At 38.1% G+C, this 17420-nt stretch overlaps 1 protein-coding gene and 1 pseudogene across 1 annotated transcript in view; one reads left to right on the top strand and one right to left on the bottom strand.

Moving 5' to 3' along the window:
• The window catches only part of TAB3 (TGF-beta activated kinase 1 (MAP3K7) binding protein 3), a 62147-nt gene that overhangs the window by 21387 nt on the left and 23340 nt on the right, over positions 1–17420 (bottom strand). The window contains exons 5-7 of the mRNA XM_069463591.1: positions 8183–8374; positions 2927–4376; positions 1494–1654 (exon numbers count right to left, since the gene is read on the bottom strand). Coding sequence (XP_069319692.1) covers positions 1494–1654; positions 2927–4376; positions 8183–8284 — 1713 coding nt within the window. The 5' untranslated portion in view covers positions 8285–8374. The remainder of the gene's footprint in view (positions 1–1493; positions 1655–2926; positions 4377–8182; positions 8375–17420) is intronic.
• Positions 11952–12475, top strand: LOC138378535 (eukaryotic translation initiation factor 1 pseudogene; annotated as a pseudogene).

Raw genomic sequence — 17420 nt, 5'->3', positions numbered from 1 at the left:
AGCATTCAAGGTCTAAGCCCTACTCTACCTATGCACATTAACCTCTATTAACTCATCAGAAATCTCATGCTTAAGCCAGGGAACTGTATTTACTGTCTCCTGAAAGTCAGTCTTTGTCTTGACTTCAAGCCTTTGTTACCCCAGGTTCTTTTCCCTTCTAAAATATGCCTTACCCTTTCCTCTTTGCCTATTGTTTAGGGCAGTGATTCCTCACTCTTTTTTCCCTTTAATCTAATAATCTTACGAAAATCAGATGAAAGCTACAGACCTGCTTCCCATATAAACACACATATGAAACTCTGCATATAATTTCAGGAAATTCACAGATCCAGGAATCCTAAGTAAAAACTTCTCTAGGAGGAAGTAGCTGCAGATATGATGATTGTAAGAGGTTAGACATATAATGCCCACTTCTCTAAACCTGTAAACTCTGAGAGAGATTACCCTGAGTTTAGAGAGGGTAGGAAAATGTGGAAAGGCTCCATGGAAAAAGTAGAGGTTAAGTTGAGCCTTGAAGAACAGACAGGATTTATACATGCAGAGCTTTAGAAGGGCATTCCAGCAGAAGGATAATGCAAGAGTGGAGAAGCACGTTGAATCTATACAGAAACTAGTTGATATATGAGTTCTCTCCTTACCTGTGAGCAGACACAGCACTTACCACCCTGTGTTATAATTATCTGTTGATATATCTATTTTTCTTACTGGTAGGTATGCACTAAGCATCTAACAGAGTGACACATTCATAAACTGTATGCAAAAAAAGCTTCTTGAATGAATAAATGTTGAAAGGTAAAATAATAGATTGGATCATAGAAAGCTTGTGAAGTCACAAGATTTTAGGAAATGTGTTTCAAAATTTTCAGAGTTGTTTCAGATCATTAGAACTCATGTACATTAACCAACATGTTAAAAATGTATTACCCAACACTTTTCATTAGAGCAGTTCCCTCTAGGACTGCTATCAGTCAATACTGTTATTTCAGTTTCTACAATTACTTACACTTAATGAAACTGCTCTGCCTTAAGATATTCTAGAGTCAACACTCTCCCAAAATTCATACTGATCTTGTTCTAACTCATTTGAATTAATGTACTTATTTCAAATGTTTAAAAAATGTATATCATATGCTTAAAAGAATGAATACACAGAGAATAACAATCTATAAAACTTTTGGTCAGGGTGCACTTTTCATTTCTATTTTAACAGAAAGCAATTTATAATAAATGAGATGCTATACCTTGATTATAGCAGTCAGTATTTGAAAATACTGATGAGCCTATGGAATTTGCACACATGAATAAAGCATCAAATTATTCTGATGAGAACTACTGAAGGCAAAAGTCCTTCATCCATTGTTTTGTTTTTTATAAAAAAAAAAAAAAAAAAAAACCCTCCAAATTCTGCCAGGAACAGAACCCAAAAGAAAAACAAATGGTCTGGACAGCCAATGTCCCCACCTCCTATCAACACATCCTAACAGATCACTTACCGTCGGGATAGCAGTGGTGCAGCTAACTCTTCTGAGCCGTCTCTGCATCAGGTCATGCTCCATACCATTAACTTCAGCCTTCAACCGCTCTAGCTCCTCTTTCTCAAGTTTCAATTGCTTTGCTAACCTCTCCATCCTTGCTCGCTGATGTAACAGCAAGGCTATGGCATTACAGATAAAGTCATTGCAGAGAATAACACTGAGTAAGTGACTGGAAAATTTCTATATGCATTGCTAATGTATAGAAGACTCATCCAACTTGGGTTGGCATTTACTCTCACGCCTTTCTAATGCTATTATGCCTCCATATCTGCTTTAATTTAGCTCTTTTCAATTGCTACCAAAGTGACATCACATGTATATCCCACTGTCCTGTCATCCGTAGTTTCTCTAAGATTCTCTTTATACTGTGTATGTTTTAAACAGGCTCAGTACCAGACATACTGAATTACAATTATAATTATGCCCCTTCTTATATATTAAAATAATTCAAAATTCTCAGGTATCTTGAAACAATCTGAATAGACTCTTAAAAAAACTCTATTCTCCTTTATGTTTAATTTAGGTCTATTATCAGCTAATCCAACAATGTTCTTCATTACTAATTCCAATTCTTATATATTACTTATAAATAATATAAATTTTGGGCTATCCTCTTTAGAAAAGATTCAATTCTTTTATTTGATAAACTTTACCCTCTATGAATCTTTTTCCTACTCTGTAGTTTGTATTTTTGATAATACCCACTTCACTTGTATTTTTCTTCCAATGAATGTTTTTTTTCTCAAAAAAGTCTTGTTAGGTCACTATCATCATGTCTGTACTTTCATACTTTACACTTGATCTTAGCCAAATGGCTGAGAAGCAATACTTTTATATTTTAAAACAAAGTCTGTAGGTAATTCTGAAGCCTTATTCTTTTTTTTTTTATTTTTTTTTATTTTTTTTTTTTTTTTGAGACAGAGTCTCACTCTGTTGCCCAGGCTAGAGTGAGTGCCGTGGCGTCAGCCTAGCTCACAGCAACCTCAAACTCCTAGGCTCAAGCGATCCTCCTGTCTCAGCCTCCCGAGTAGCTGGGACTACAGGCATGCACCACCATGCCCGGCTAATTTTTTCTATATATATATTTTTTTTAGCTGTCCATATAATTTCTTTCTATTTTTAGTAGAGATGGGGTCTCGCTCTTGCTCAGGCTTGTCTCGAACTCCTGAGCTCAAATGATCCGCCCACCTCGGCCTCCCAGAGTGCTAGGATTACAGGCGTGAGCCACCGCGCCCGGCCTGAAGCCTTATTCTTAATAGAAGTGCCACTGTTCAACATTTAATAAATGCTAAAACATTTAATTAAAACTAAACAGTTGATGTATTTTATTTTGAATAAGAGATTTCCACCTCACCACACAGATTAAATTTCATAAAAGGGTTAAAATTTACCTTGTGTATAGGCATAGTCATCTGATCCAGAACTAGAACTCCTCTGATATTTATGGCTTCCCTTTTCTCCTCCAGAGCCTGGTATCACTGAAATGGGCTGAATAGGTTCTGGTGCCGCAGAGCGCTCTTCTTGGTCCACTAAATTTAAAAGATTTTCAGTCGTTGCTCGGCCTACAGTAATTTTAAAAACTGTAGCTGGGTTTGGTATCACCCGAGGAGATGGCGACAGAGCGCAGGAAGGTCCAGTTGGCTGTGTATATGTAATATACACAGGATTAACACTAAATGGAGGTTTGGGTTGACTAGATATCCCTCTTGAAGGAGAACTTGAAGGTGGTGTGGTGGCTGTGTACAGTGAGTGCTGATTCCGTGGAGACGGTTGATTACTGATGGGTGAAGGACTCCTAGTAATTGCTGTCCCAGGTCTTTGAGAAGGTTCAACTGTAATTTCTATCTTCTTCATGGAACCTTTGGGTAAGCTTGATGCTGTGTACGGGAGATAAGCTACTGAATGGCTTCCCTGTTTCTGATAGCTAGGAGGTCCTTGTTGATATGGATGGGGTGGAGTAGTTGAAGGACTAGGTGGCATAAAGATGTGGCCCAGCTGGGAAGGTTGCACTTGATGCTGTGGAGAGCTGAAGGGTGAAGGACATTGAGAAGGAGGTGGTGAATGGTATGCAGATTGAGGGATCTGCTGTTGTTTGGGAGAATACTGAGAAGGCTGATAGTTCTGTTGGTGTGGATAAACAGGTAAAGGACGTTGGCTGTAATGAGGCACTGGGCCCTGTGGTGAGGACTGCCATGGTGTATTCTGAGGAGTCTGTCTTCCTGATGAACTCTGAGATGTCTGTCTAATATAAATAGAACCAGGAGACCCATAGAGATTGCTTGGAATTTGTGGAAGAATTTGTAAAGCTCTTGGTACAGTCTGTCCAGAAGGGAGGTTCTGGGATACCGTAACAGTAATTGGATTTGTACTATACCGAGGTATGTGCATGTATGAAGGAGGTGGCGGTGGTGGTGGTGAAGGCCCTTGCATAGCGGATGGATTCATTCCTGTTTGCATGGAAGATGGCTGTTGAGGTGGCTGTGAAGGAGGAGTAGCTGCACTTCTGTTCTGTTCATTCATAAAAAATGGATTATAGTTGGGAGTAGCAGCCACAACAGCTGGAGCTGAGTGTGGTTCCTGAACTAAACATATCAGCTGTTTACCTGCTGTATGCTGTGGATCAATATGTCCATCACTTGAGCTGTGGACCAGTGTTCGACCACCATTAAGTTGAGCTCCATCTCCTGGGTGGTAGCTACTAGGAGAATGGATACCCAGGTTAATATGCAAAAGGCGATTTCTATTCATCCTATTGTCATCTGGACTATGGTATTCCATATATAAGTATTTGCTACTCTCCTGGGAAAGGACTCGGCAGCAGGCTTCAAGATTGTTGTTATTCTAGGGGAGAAAAATGGTAAAAGTAATATTGGCAAAATTAACAAATCCTAATAGAAGTCAGGCTTTGAGAGTTACATAAATACTACTGTCACAGAATTAGAGGGTAGTATTTTAACCAAAAAAAGCTTCATGGTCATCTATCCTGACAAAATCCCAAACGATTTGTATCATTTTACAAACATTTAGCTTACATTACTAGTACTACCACTACTGCTACTGCTACAGAAATGTAAAGTACCTACTAATGAACATTGTGACTCAACCCCAAGTTTTCTGACTCCAAATCCAGGACTCATTTTATACTTGTTGCATCTCAACAAATTAAAATGTTGGGCAAATCTTGGATTCACCACAATTGCTGCAATATATAAGTATAAGTAATATCCATCATTAATATTTAAACTGATAAACATGAAAATAACCATGCTTTAGTTTTCAAAAGGCACTGAAACCACAAAAGGAGAAAAAAATTACAATAAAATTCCTAAGGAGTTAAAACAAAAAAAATTCCAAAGCAGCCTTTACTTTTCTTTTACCCAAATTTATCCCTATATAACTTCAACTGTCTGCACCATTATAAAAGATTTAAGCAAAACAAAGAAATCAGGTAAAAAACAAGTCCATATTTTGAACTATGACTCCATGACTTTGCTAGAGTTATAACTTAACAAAAAAAAACCTGGTCTAGCCTGCCTTAATGATATTCATTCATTTGCCCCGTCTCAAAAGTTTTACTAGCTGAAAGGTGGCTTGGTATACTTTCAAAAATCACTGAAGGACTTGAATTTTTTGAGTTATACAAACGCACAAAGACACTAATAACAAACTGACACTTTAGAAATTACAATGGACAGTAATTGATCTAACAAAAGGTTCTCTCTTTTTAAAATTTTAAGATATTATAAAGCAGTTTTCTCTTAAAATACAGAATTCTGAACTATTTTATTAGTGTAAAACACATATTATTCACTGCTTTTGAAACAATCCATAAAAGTTTCTCAATTATTGTAACTTTCTCTGTAGTTCATAAATATACCTACAGAAATGCACATACATACATATTACTATCCATTTATTTTAGGGAAAAGTACATTTTATATAAGAATGAAAGGAAACACTTCACTTCTAAGAACCAAATAGAGTTAAACCTAAAACAGGACATACAGTGTTGTAATTTTAGAGTTTGGAGAACTCTTATTAGAGTTCATCTACTCCAACTCAATTCACATTTAGAGATGAGGAAAGAGATGCCTGGGAAGTTACATGGCTTGACAACAGGTACTTAACTAGTTAACTAGAGAGCCAGTTCTAGATTCTTTGTCTCCTGAGTCCCAGTGCTCTTTCCACATAGTAATTTCAAGAAAGAGGATGTTTGGCCAAAAAGACATTACTAAACTGGAGCTTTAGGAAGTAAAAAAACATTCACTCAAGCAAACCTTTGCAAAATGAATTCTCAGAAATTTAAGTAACTGGCTTCATCAAAACTCTATAGATAATTTTTATCCTTTTTGATACTAAAATTCAAATACTTTTAAAAATACTTTGTATCATAGACAGTATTAGTTGAAGCTTAAGAAGAAAATAATTAGAACTCGAAGATTTGAATTTTTCTTATCCTGCTTGAAAATCATGCTGAGCAAGGAAGAGAAGCTAGCTACTAAATGCAAATTTGGAACCAAAGGATTCAGATTGATTGCCAACTAGAATGTGTCACTGACAGATATCTGAAGGGAAAAAAAAACATGAAAAGTGAAAGTATGTCCTTCAAGTTTTTTATAAACTTATGGATCAGGGGAGAACAAAAACTAGAGAGTTTTATTTGGAAACTAGAATAGTCATCCTATAATGCACAAGGCAGACTCCCACACCAAAAAGAATAGTCATGGACACTTTACCATTTGATATTTTTATTAATTATCCTGAAATCTCATGTTGTTTACATTGAATTAGGTAGCTTATTTAGTATTATCACAAAAAAGATCCAAATTCAAAATTATTTAAAGTTGGATTTGTCAGCATGTCTATAGTGACAAGTTGAGTAAATTTTCTCATGAAGAAAAATTTAAAAGCACAAATACACGAAACTAAAGTATCATCTTTATAGAAGTATTGTAAAAAGAATACCACTAGAATAGATTCAAATGTCATATTTGACCTGTTAAATGTCTTAAAAAAGAAAAAAAAATTATCGAATAGTAAATATAAAGAATAAAGAAATTAAAACTTAGTTGGATAAAGAGATCAGAATTTTTAAGATGACATATAATGAACACCCTTGAAAGGACTAAGGCAAAAAGCATCATACTCCTAAAAAGTGATCTTAAATTGAGGGATGACAGCCCAGAGAGGCTTTAAGCCTTATCCATTAAATGCAAATTATTGAGTCTCATATTTTTAATGTGATCAAAGAAACTTTCCAGAGCCAGTAGGTGGTAAGTCTCCATACCAATATACTCTATTAAATCCCAAAGGAAGAATAAAGTGAAAGACTTAAGACAATGTAAGTATCAACAGATGTTTATATTCCTTCACTTAAGTGGCCATAAAAAATGTAGGTAATAAAGGGCTAAGTAAAATAAAACAAGGTCAGAGCTAAGTGGGGCCCTAGGATAGGTAAGGAAGGTGACTGGGTTGTGCTTTAAACTAAAAGCCTCACTTCTGCTTGGTTTCACTCTAGTGGGAAGCACCTTTCTCTACCAGAGACCAAAATGGGGCCAAAGTAAAGAGCCAGAAATTCAGACTGGGAACGTGCATTAGAGAAAACAAAGGCAAGCTGTAACCCAAATACCATAAGCCCAAAGGTCTAGGCCTAGTAAAGGGTTTGCAGACAAAATCAGCACCTCTGTTACCACCATTATTCTGTCAGTCTCTATTTGTAATTAACCTCACCTGACATAGGTTTAGGTTATACACTGAACTGCTCACACTGCAGTAAGGTAGAATTTGAACATGAGTACTGACTGTGCGTGCAGAACACCAGTGGGCAGGGTAGAAGTACCGTTTCCAAAAGTCAATCAAGTAGAAAAGTACCATAACTCAAAACACAACAGGTATGAAGCAACCACTTGTCCAAAAAAAGAAAAAAAAAAAAAACACAACAGGGGGAACAACAGGCCTGTTGCCTCTTGAGTAGGAAGACACATTCTATCTCGGAGATGAAAGATTTATTTCAATGTAAGACAACAAGACAAAAAGAGAAAGTGACTGAACTAAAGAAAGTGGGCTTACACTTAAAATTGGATATTAGTAAAAATTTACCAACTAGAAAAATAGTAAGAGAGGGAGTGGATTATCTACAGACTTTTAAACATAGGTTCAAAATGTATAGACTAAGAAGTCAAAATGATAAATTTGAGATTCAAAATTCAACTATAAGGATTTAGGGACTGATGACACAATCCCAAAAAATTCAAAAAGTGAAATGTAAGGAGAATTTTTTCTTTTTGCTACATGCCTTTACTCTGTACTTAAAATCTGTGGCTCTCAATGGGGACAGATTTTTGCCTCTCATGGGACATTTGGCAATGTCTAGAGACATTTTTGGTTGTCACAACTGCAGGGATGCTATTGCTATCTAGTGGATACAGGCCAGGGGTGCTGCTAAACATCCTATAATGCACAAGGCAGACTCCCACACCAAAGAATTATCCAATCCCAAATGTGGACAGTGCCCAGGTTGAGAAATCTTGCTCTAAATGTTCCCCCTTACTGCCCACACAAAAATGTAACTGAGTTTTAGTTACAACACAAAGCCAGCTCTAATAAAAACTATAACTTAATATCACTATCACTGGCAGGTAACTTACCTGTAACATGCACTGAGACACCACACCCTCTGGAATTTCAGGGAAACGTTGTCGAAGATCATGGAGAACCTGAATATCAAGCTGTGGATTGCTTTGCGCCATGCCAGAGCAAATGGCGGTCAAGTTTCTCTTAGGAAATGGATGTTAACCAGCCTTCCAAAAGTAACAATCTTCTAACATCACAGTCATTTTCTATTAAAAGAAATTAAAGTATGGTTAAGTCTAATTACATATTTTACTTTATTCCTACTGATCCTGTACGTGTCAGTATTGGTGGCATCTCTTCTAAGGAGGTTCCCACTGACATCCTCCCACTTAGTCCTGCTGCCATGCCTCTCCCCTGCCTACACTAGCTAGATGACCCTCCACTATGCTGCCACAGCAGGCTGTGCTTACCCTCCACAGGAACACTAAACACACTATACTGAAACCATCTGTATAGTGGAAGGTCCCCCTCATATGAAAAACTCTAGCTCCACCTGCAACGTGTCATTATCAGAGACAGTGGGGAAGTACTTTAGAAGTGGTGGAAGCACGTCATAAGGACCTGGGAGTCAACTTGAAGAGGCTCTTACAGTAAAATCCAACTGGTAAATGTGCAGGGAACACGCTGGAGCTGGGGAAAATCATCATTTTGCAGCCATCATAGTATAGACTGCTTTAAGTAAGTATCATCAATGGATGCTAAACCTAGGGGGAACTTTGGATGAAGAGTAGGATATATGCATGGTCTGACAAATGTCTCCCCAAAGCTTAATAGTTGCAAGAGGAAAAATTTAACTATATAATCCATTATGTATAGTTATCATTATATATAGTTATGTATAACTATATATATCATTATATATATAGTTATGTATACCTATATATAGTTATACATAGGTATACATAACTATATATAATGGATAAACTGATTCTCTTTAGTGGGTGATCAAAATGAACATCACCCATGAGGGCGAAAGGGACTACATACGCCTCCAGATATGATTCCCTCAGAAGCACACATCACTTTACAGTATTACAGTCAGGAATGCATAAACTGAAACTAATCATGAGGAAATAAACAAACCCCAAAGGAGAAATGTTCTATTAAAAAAGGGGAGGGAGGAGGGAATGTTATCTTTAAAAATGTCAATGTCATTAAAGACAAAGGCTAGAAAAATGTTCCAGGTCAAAGGAGATAGAGCCATGACAACTAAATCTTATACCTGATCCTAGATTGGATCCTATACTAAAGGGGGAAAATGTTATAATGGATCAATTGACAAAAATGAAATACAGATGATAGAAGTAATCTATTAATGTTAAATGTATTGAATCTACTAAGTTTACTGAATTGATTAACTGTGCTGTGGTATATACAAGAATATTCGTATTTTTAGGAATTACATGATGAAGCATTTTGGGGTAAAGGGCATGCAACTTATTCTCAAACAGGTCAGGAAAAAAATCTATATTATATATATGTTTGTGCGCACACAAACATGCATGTGCATGCATATATATGTGTGCATAGAGGGAGCAAACTATAAAACAAACAGGGAAAAATGTTAACAATAGGTGAATCTGAGTAATGGGTATATAGTGTTCTTTGTCCTATTTTTATTCTTGCAATTTCTGTAAGTTTGAAATTATTTCCAAACAAAAAGTAAAAATAAAACAAACAAAAACCAACTAACTAGGCCGGGCGCAGTGGCTCATGCCTGTAATCCTACCATTCTGGGAGGCCAAGGAGGGCTGATTGTTTGAGCTCAGGAGTTCGAGACCAGCCTGAGCAAGAGCGAGACCCCGTCTCTACTAAAAATAGAAAGAAATTATATGGACAGCTAAAAAAAAAATATATATATATATACATATAGAAAAATTAGCCGGGCATGGTGGCGCATGCCTGTATTCCCAGCTACTCAGGAGGCTGAGGCAAAGGGATCGCTTGAGCCCAGGAGTTTGAGGTTGCTGTGAGTTAGATAGATGCCACAGCACTCTAGCCCAGGCAACAGAGTGAGACTGTCCAAAAAAAAAAAACCAACTAACCAAACAAAAGCCTGTAGCTCTATTCAAGGTCTATGCCTCATTTACCACTGCATTGCCAGAGCCTAACCCAGTGTCTGCTCAATTATCTGTTAAATGACGGATCAATTTTACTGTGCTGAACCGATCTACCTAATAAGACAGTTTTGGGTAAAACACTATTCATATTCAAAGAAAAACACACAGATAAACCTTTCAGATGAATCTTGTTCTCCCAACCTACTGCTACCAAGCCCCTGCCCCTAGCAAATATTGGGGGAGCAGAGATCACCTATGTAAGGGCAATTTGTGAATACTTAGGAAAGAAAAATAGATTTAAGCTACTAAATCAATGGGTACATTTTTCTAGTTTGTCTCTTTGAAAATATCCCAAATTTCAAATGCTAAGATATTCTGGCAGATTAACAACCTAGGCTTTCATTTATTAATAAAATGTAAATTATTTCAAAGCCCTTAGTGGTAATTTAACTTTTTTCTGAAACAGGATTTGAATTATCCATCTTTTTGATCAAAACGAACATTACCTGCCATTTTCCCAGTAAAGCAATCTATAATTTGCACTGGCCAAAGGAGCCCTAGCTAGATGAGTAACCTTACCAAGCCACTGAAGCTCTTAGGCAGCATTGTCCAATAAAAATATAATACGCGGCTGGGCGAGGTGGCTCACGCCTGTAATCCTAGCACTCTGGGAGACCGAGGTGGGTGGATTGCTTGACGTCAGGAGTTCGAGACCAGCCTGAGCAAGAGCGAGACCCCGTCTCTACTAAAAACAGAAAGAAATTATCTGGCCAACTAAAATATATATATAGAAAAAATTAGCCGGGCATGGTGGCACATGCCTGTAGTCCCAGCTACTCGGGAGGCTGAGGCAGGAGGATCGCTTGAGCCCAGGAGTTTGAGGTTGCTGTGAGCTAGGCTGACGCCACGGCATTCTAGCCCAGGCAACAGAGTGAGACTCTGTCTCAAAAAAAAAAAAAAATATAAATATATATATATATATATATATATAATGCAAGTCATATGTATAATTTTACATGTTCTGGCCACATTAAAAAGGAAAAAGAAACAGATAAAATTAATTTTAACATATTTAACCCAATACATCAAAAATATTGTTTTAACATGTAATCAAAATAAAAATCATTGATAAGATATTTTACATATTTTTTTCAATTGAAATCCACTGTGTATTTTATACTTATAGCACATCTCAATTCAGACTGGCCCCATCTCCAGTGCTCAGTAGCCACCCACAGTTAGCAGCTACTTTAGTGGACAATGCAGCTCTAAGACCTTAGGATCTTTATTTAAATAACAGGCTAAGACCTACAACTCTTAGATTCCTTAATTCACTAACTCCTTTGAGACTATAAAATCGACTAGGCACAGGGCCTAGCACAGGATTCTGTAGATACTCATTAAGGAGAAATGGGGGGGGGGAGGAATTCATTGAATTTAATGGTAGAGATGACCTTAACTAATCAAATCTTGTATTTACAGAAATGATAGCAGCTTTCCTACCAGAAAATGATCCTTCAATATTTGAGGTGCTAACCACATTCAGAACACTTCCTGGCTACTTAATCAAATCTTCAATCAAGAGCTTCTGAGGGCCCCAGTCACTGAGCCGCCACCGAGGACTCAGCAGCCTCCCCCTTGAGCCCCCTCGCTTCCCGACGCTCCCCGACGCTCCGTTCCCCCCCCCCCCCCCCCCCCCCGCCCTCCGCAGGCCGTTTCCACTGAGGAAAAGGAATAGTATCATCGTATCGTATGTCCGCTATCCAGAACCTCCACTCTTTCGACCCCTTTGCTGATGCAAGTAAGGGTGATGACCTGCTTCCTGCTGGCACTGCATATAAGAATTCAACAGAGAAATGGCAGGAAGACCCTACCACTGTCCAAGGGATCGCTGATGATTATGATAAAAAGAAATTAGTGAAGGCGTTTAAGAAGAAATTTGCCTGCAATGGTACTGTAATTGAGCATCCAGAATATGGAGAAGTAGTTCAGCTACAGGGTGACCAGCGCAAGAACATATGCCAGTTCCTTGTAGAGATTGGACTGGCTAAGGACAATCAACTGAAGGTTCATGGGTTTTAAGTGCTTGTGGCTCACTGAAGCTTAAGTGAGGATTTCCTTGCAATGGGTAGAATTTCCCCTCTGTCCCTTGTCACAAGTTTAAAAACCTCACAGCTTGTATAATGTAACCATTTGGGGTCTGCTTTTAACTTGGACCAGTGTAACTCCTTCATGCAATAAACTGAAAAGAGCCAAAAAAAAAAAAAAAAAAAAAAAAAGAGCTTCTGAAGCACCCAAAAGCTTAACTCCAGCTTTCCTAGTGGCTCCAAAAAATGGTTTTATTCATTTCCCAATCCTAATTACAAGTCTTTAAAATACAAGGGCAACACAGTTACCTTTTTATGAGGCAGAATAAAAGGCAACAAGGGTCAACAAGAGCAGACAGGTTTCAGGTGTCAAAAGCATGGGCTCATATACCTGAGAGCTCTTTTGAGCTCCCAGCTCTTGGCTAGCTTTGTTAGTCTTCAGAGACCTCAGGTGCTATCGAGTCCAAAGCTACTATTAATTTTATCACTATTATTAGCTACCACTTACTGAATAACTATGCCCTCAAAAGTAGTTATGATTATCTCCATTTTACAGATAAGAAAATGAACTCAAAGAATGAGCATAGGGCAGAATCATGACTCAAATCCAAGCCTGCCTTTTCCAAAGTCTGTTCTTTCCACTATGTCACTGGTAGGTATCGGAGACATTCCCAATGATGAATGCCTTTCTTTGACTGGCTAAGAAAAAAGACAGCAAACCCTCATCGAGTTTACCATCCAAATAGGGAGCTAAAGGTGTGTGGGGAAGTGGAGGACTGAGGGGGGAGGAAAGAATTCTTGTACAAATAAGTTAGCTGTTTTAGGACACACAAGAAGCAGAGCTAGAGGGAAGAAGTTTCCTCTTTTTTTTAATGGTTATAAATACTTGCCTTTGAAGAAACATATTAAAGCATCTTTCAAATAGAAGCCAACAGCTTACACAGCCACAAAATGGCTACCATCTGAAAAGATGATTAATAGACCAACTTTTCACAACAAATATGAATCTAAACTGATAAAAACACAATTCTCCCTAAGGGATTATGGTATGTAATTTTAATAGTGGTTAGTACTCTGTACTTTACAAACATTCACTCACATGAGCACTAATTGACATGGAAAATTATTTAGTATTTCATAGTAATAATGTTAAAATACTTCTTTTAAAAAAGCAATTTCCCTTTTGCTCACTGGGAGGTTAAGCCAACAAATATAGTTTACAAACAGAAAATATTCCAGCCAATAAGTCAGTTTCTTTTAAAAACACTTAAAAGTTTTACAGTAGGTCGGGCGCGGTGGCTCACGCCTGTAATCCTAGCACTTTGGGAGGCCAAGCCGGGAGGATTGCTCGAGGTCAGGAGTTCAGAGACCAGCCTGAGCAAGAGCGAGACCCCGTTTCTACTAAAAAATAGAAAGAAATGATCTGTACAGCTAAAAATATATATAGAAAAAAAAATTAGCCAGGCATGGTGGCACATGCCTATAGTCCCAGCTACTCAGGAGGCTGAGGCAGAAGGATTGCTTGAGCCCAGGAGTTTGAGGTTGCTGTGAGCTAGGCTGATGCCACGGCACTCTAGCCCGGGAAACAGAGCAAGACTCTGTCTCAAAAAAAGAAAAAAAAGTTTTACAGTAAACTACTATACTATATTTTTGTATTTAATCTTACAGAAAACTAACATGAAAACATTGTCATATAGTGTCTTATTATAGATGTGGCTATGATGCAGATCAAAACATACAATCTATTCTTGTCCATGTATATCAACGTATTCAACTATTATGCAAAATATACACTGACTTTGTTTCTTGACAATTATTATTATGTGCTTTTTAAATATAATATTAAAATGCTAAATGATGATGATTTGACACTTTAAAACCAGAGGACTCAAGCAGTATCTAAGCTGTACAGGCTAGGCTCAGATGTGGCCAAACTCCTGGAACACCCTGGAAACACCCCCACTAGAGCCCAGATGGCCACAGCTGTGGATTGTGGAGTTGTGTAGGCAGTAACCCTAGATTAAGAAAGAATAAATACGGAAGGTATAAACCCTACTATCACATAGGCCAGGGGCCACATGTACCAGGAGATTCGGCAGGCTGATGCCTTTATTGCCTGTCAGCTTTGTGAGTACTCCTCTTTTAAAGGTAAGACAGCGACTAAAGGGCCCAGATGCTATGCTTAGCAGTGGAATCACTGAGGCTTCCTTCGGTGGTGCAGCTACCTCCCTAATTCAGGAGTGCTGGCACCCCAAGGCACAGTGGGTTCTGTTCCTGAAAAAGCAGCTGCTAGGATTTCTCCCAACAGAATTCTTCCTCCCAATCAGACAGAAAGTTCCTCTAGAGCTCTGCTCTGATGCCACAATTCCCCACACTCTAGAAAATGACACTGACACCTAGTGCTTTGTTTCTATAGTCTTTTCTAAGCTCAGCAAATTATACAGAGTGGTGCCTTTATGGCCCAGAGTGTTTTACCTCTGCCAGGATTTTAGCTTACTTCCTAAAATAATTATATCAGAGGTTGCAAACCACTGGTCTGTGGGCCGAATCCAGCCCACAGATCTGCCTGGTGTGGCCTCAGCAGTGTGTTAAAAAAAAAAAAAGCTGTGCTACATTTAAAATAGGGAGAATTCACATAAAAATTTAGATATCTATCTTTTCTGTGAAAAATCAGATGATCTAACAACTAAAAGCAACAACTGGCTGAAGCTAAAGTATCATTTAGAAAGGACAGTTTGCCTAGTTCCTCTACACTCTCTAGGGGGTCCCAGACACTTAGGCATGGCCTAGCTTCACTCATTTAAATGCCTGCTGGGTTTGTGACACCTGAAATGTGTTCTATAGAGAGGTGTAAAGATACTACTGTAAGTATCAGTCTACTCTAGTGTGTCTCAGTGGCATACCACTGATTCAGTAATTTGAGGCACAATAATTCTTCGTCATGCAAGACTATCCCAGGCAAGAAAGGTACTTAGCATCCTGGCCCCTGCCATAAAATCCCAGTGGCACCCCCAAGCAGCCCCTAGAAAGGCAATACTATCTCAGGCTGACAGCCACTGCTAGCATGTTAAGATTGGTGAGGTGAGCATTTCCTAGGTTTGAAGAAAAGTTAGCCTTGTCTTAAGAGAACTTTTAAGATTAAAAAATGAAAGAACCACTCATTTTTCTGATTGGTCTGACCCAGTAATAACTGCTAAACAAAAAGTATGTATACCAGCATAAAGCTTTGGTACTTTCATCTATTTTCTTGCTGCTTTGGAAGTTTTGATTTTAGATATTTATTGAGCCATATCTATGTCCCAGGTACTGTACAAAGTGCTTTACCTCATTTAATTCCCAAAATAATCCATGAGAGGTAACATTATCATCCACATTTTACAAATGAGGAAACTAGAGGTTTAGAGAGGGTAAATAATTTGCCTGCAGTCGCACAGTTAACAAGTAGCAAAGCTGGGATACAGACTTGAAGTCCTATGCTCTTAACCATTACTCTCCTGTACTGCTGGCTACTGGGTAAGACTCTGATGATGTCATAATGCCTAACAGTTTAAAGCAAACTGTGCTTTTAAAACAGAAAAGTTTTTGTACTAGAATGTAAATTCTTCAAGTTAAACAGCAACAAGAAGTGGCTGATACTATTAGTAGAACATAACAAATAATCTTTTACTGGCAGAGGTAAGAGTCCCAGTTTCAGGAGTTTTTGTGCATATATATAAAAGTGCTACTAAATAATAAGGGAGAGAGGAATATGATAGTTATTATTTTCCTAAATGAGCTTTCCAAATAATTTCTAAAACAATCATTTTATAGGATTTTTATTAAAGTGGAAACCACTTTGAAATAGTCACATATTCACTCCATCTATCTCATATTGTTATATTCTCAAAAGAGATATACTGAGACCAATATTTATATTAAAATATCATCAAAAACATTTTCAAGTATAGCCCCTAGAAACAAACAGAAGTATATTCATATTTAATTTAAACTTAACATTTTGCCAAAAGAATCTGTTTGTCAGCTGCCACCTATACACAGAAATATTTATAGGTATGCATAAATATATAGAGACTATATACACAAAATTTTCGATAAGAGGGCACAGAATCAACAACATTCCAACAGCGATGAGCACACCTAGCACTCAGATCTTGATTTCTAGTATCATTCTCCCTTTAATAAAAGGAACTAGGGCCCTGTGAAGAAATAGCTGATTCTAGAAGTGGGAAGGGAACATGTAGAATGAACCTGGAGCATCTTATGGTGCCAGAAAGTAAGGAAATAAACAAAAAAATCCCACGATGATGGGGACACATCTAAACAACACATGTGAGGAGCCAACCGAAAAAGCTCCTAATGGCCAAAGCTGGAAAAATTTGAACACCAAAATAAATAAAATAGTACTGGATTATGACCTAAAGCATAAAATAAATATCCATAAGCCCATGCTGATATAAAGAAATGACTGACTGAATGAATGAATAAATAAGCGGGAGGGAGACAAATCTCCTATGAAGAAGAATCCCAAATAATCTATGTAGATAATTCATCCTCAAGGAGATGGGGCATAACCTCCTACTTCTTTTTTTATTGTTTTTGTTTTTGAGACAGAGTCTCACTCCGTTGCCCGGGCTAGAGTGCCGTGGCGTCAGCCTAACTCACAGCAACCTCAAACTCTTGGGCTCAAGCGATCCTTCTGCCTCAGCCTCCCGGGTAGCTGGGACTACAGGCATGCGCCACCACACCCGGCTAATATTTTCTATATATTTTTAGTTGTCCAGCTAATTTCTTTCTATTTTTAGTAGAGATGGGGTCTCACTCTTGCTCAGGCTGGTCTCGAACTCCTGACCTCAAGAGATCCTCCCACCTCAGCCTCCCAGAGTGCTAGGATTATAGGCGTGAGCCACTGTGCCCGGCCCCATCCTACTTCTTAAATGTGGCCTGTACATAGTGACTTCTTTCCAAGCATCACAATATAGAAAGGGGTGTAAAAAAAGATTACAGTGGAGAAACCTGACAAACACCTTCTCAGCCAGATGATCAAGCTCAACATCAACAGTGGTAAGTCATGCTGACAATATGTACTCTTGATATGATGTGATGGG

Source organism: Eulemur rufifrons, chromosome 30 (assembly GCF_041146395.1).
Source record: "Eulemur rufifrons isolate Redbay chromosome 30, OSU_ERuf_1, whole genome shotgun sequence".
In the NCBI taxonomy this organism is placed as follows: Eukaryota; Metazoa; Chordata; class Mammalia; order Primates; family Lemuridae; genus Eulemur; species Eulemur rufifrons.
The sequence above is the reverse complement of the archived record's forward strand: the minus strand, read 5'-3'. Positions and strand labels throughout refer to the sequence as shown.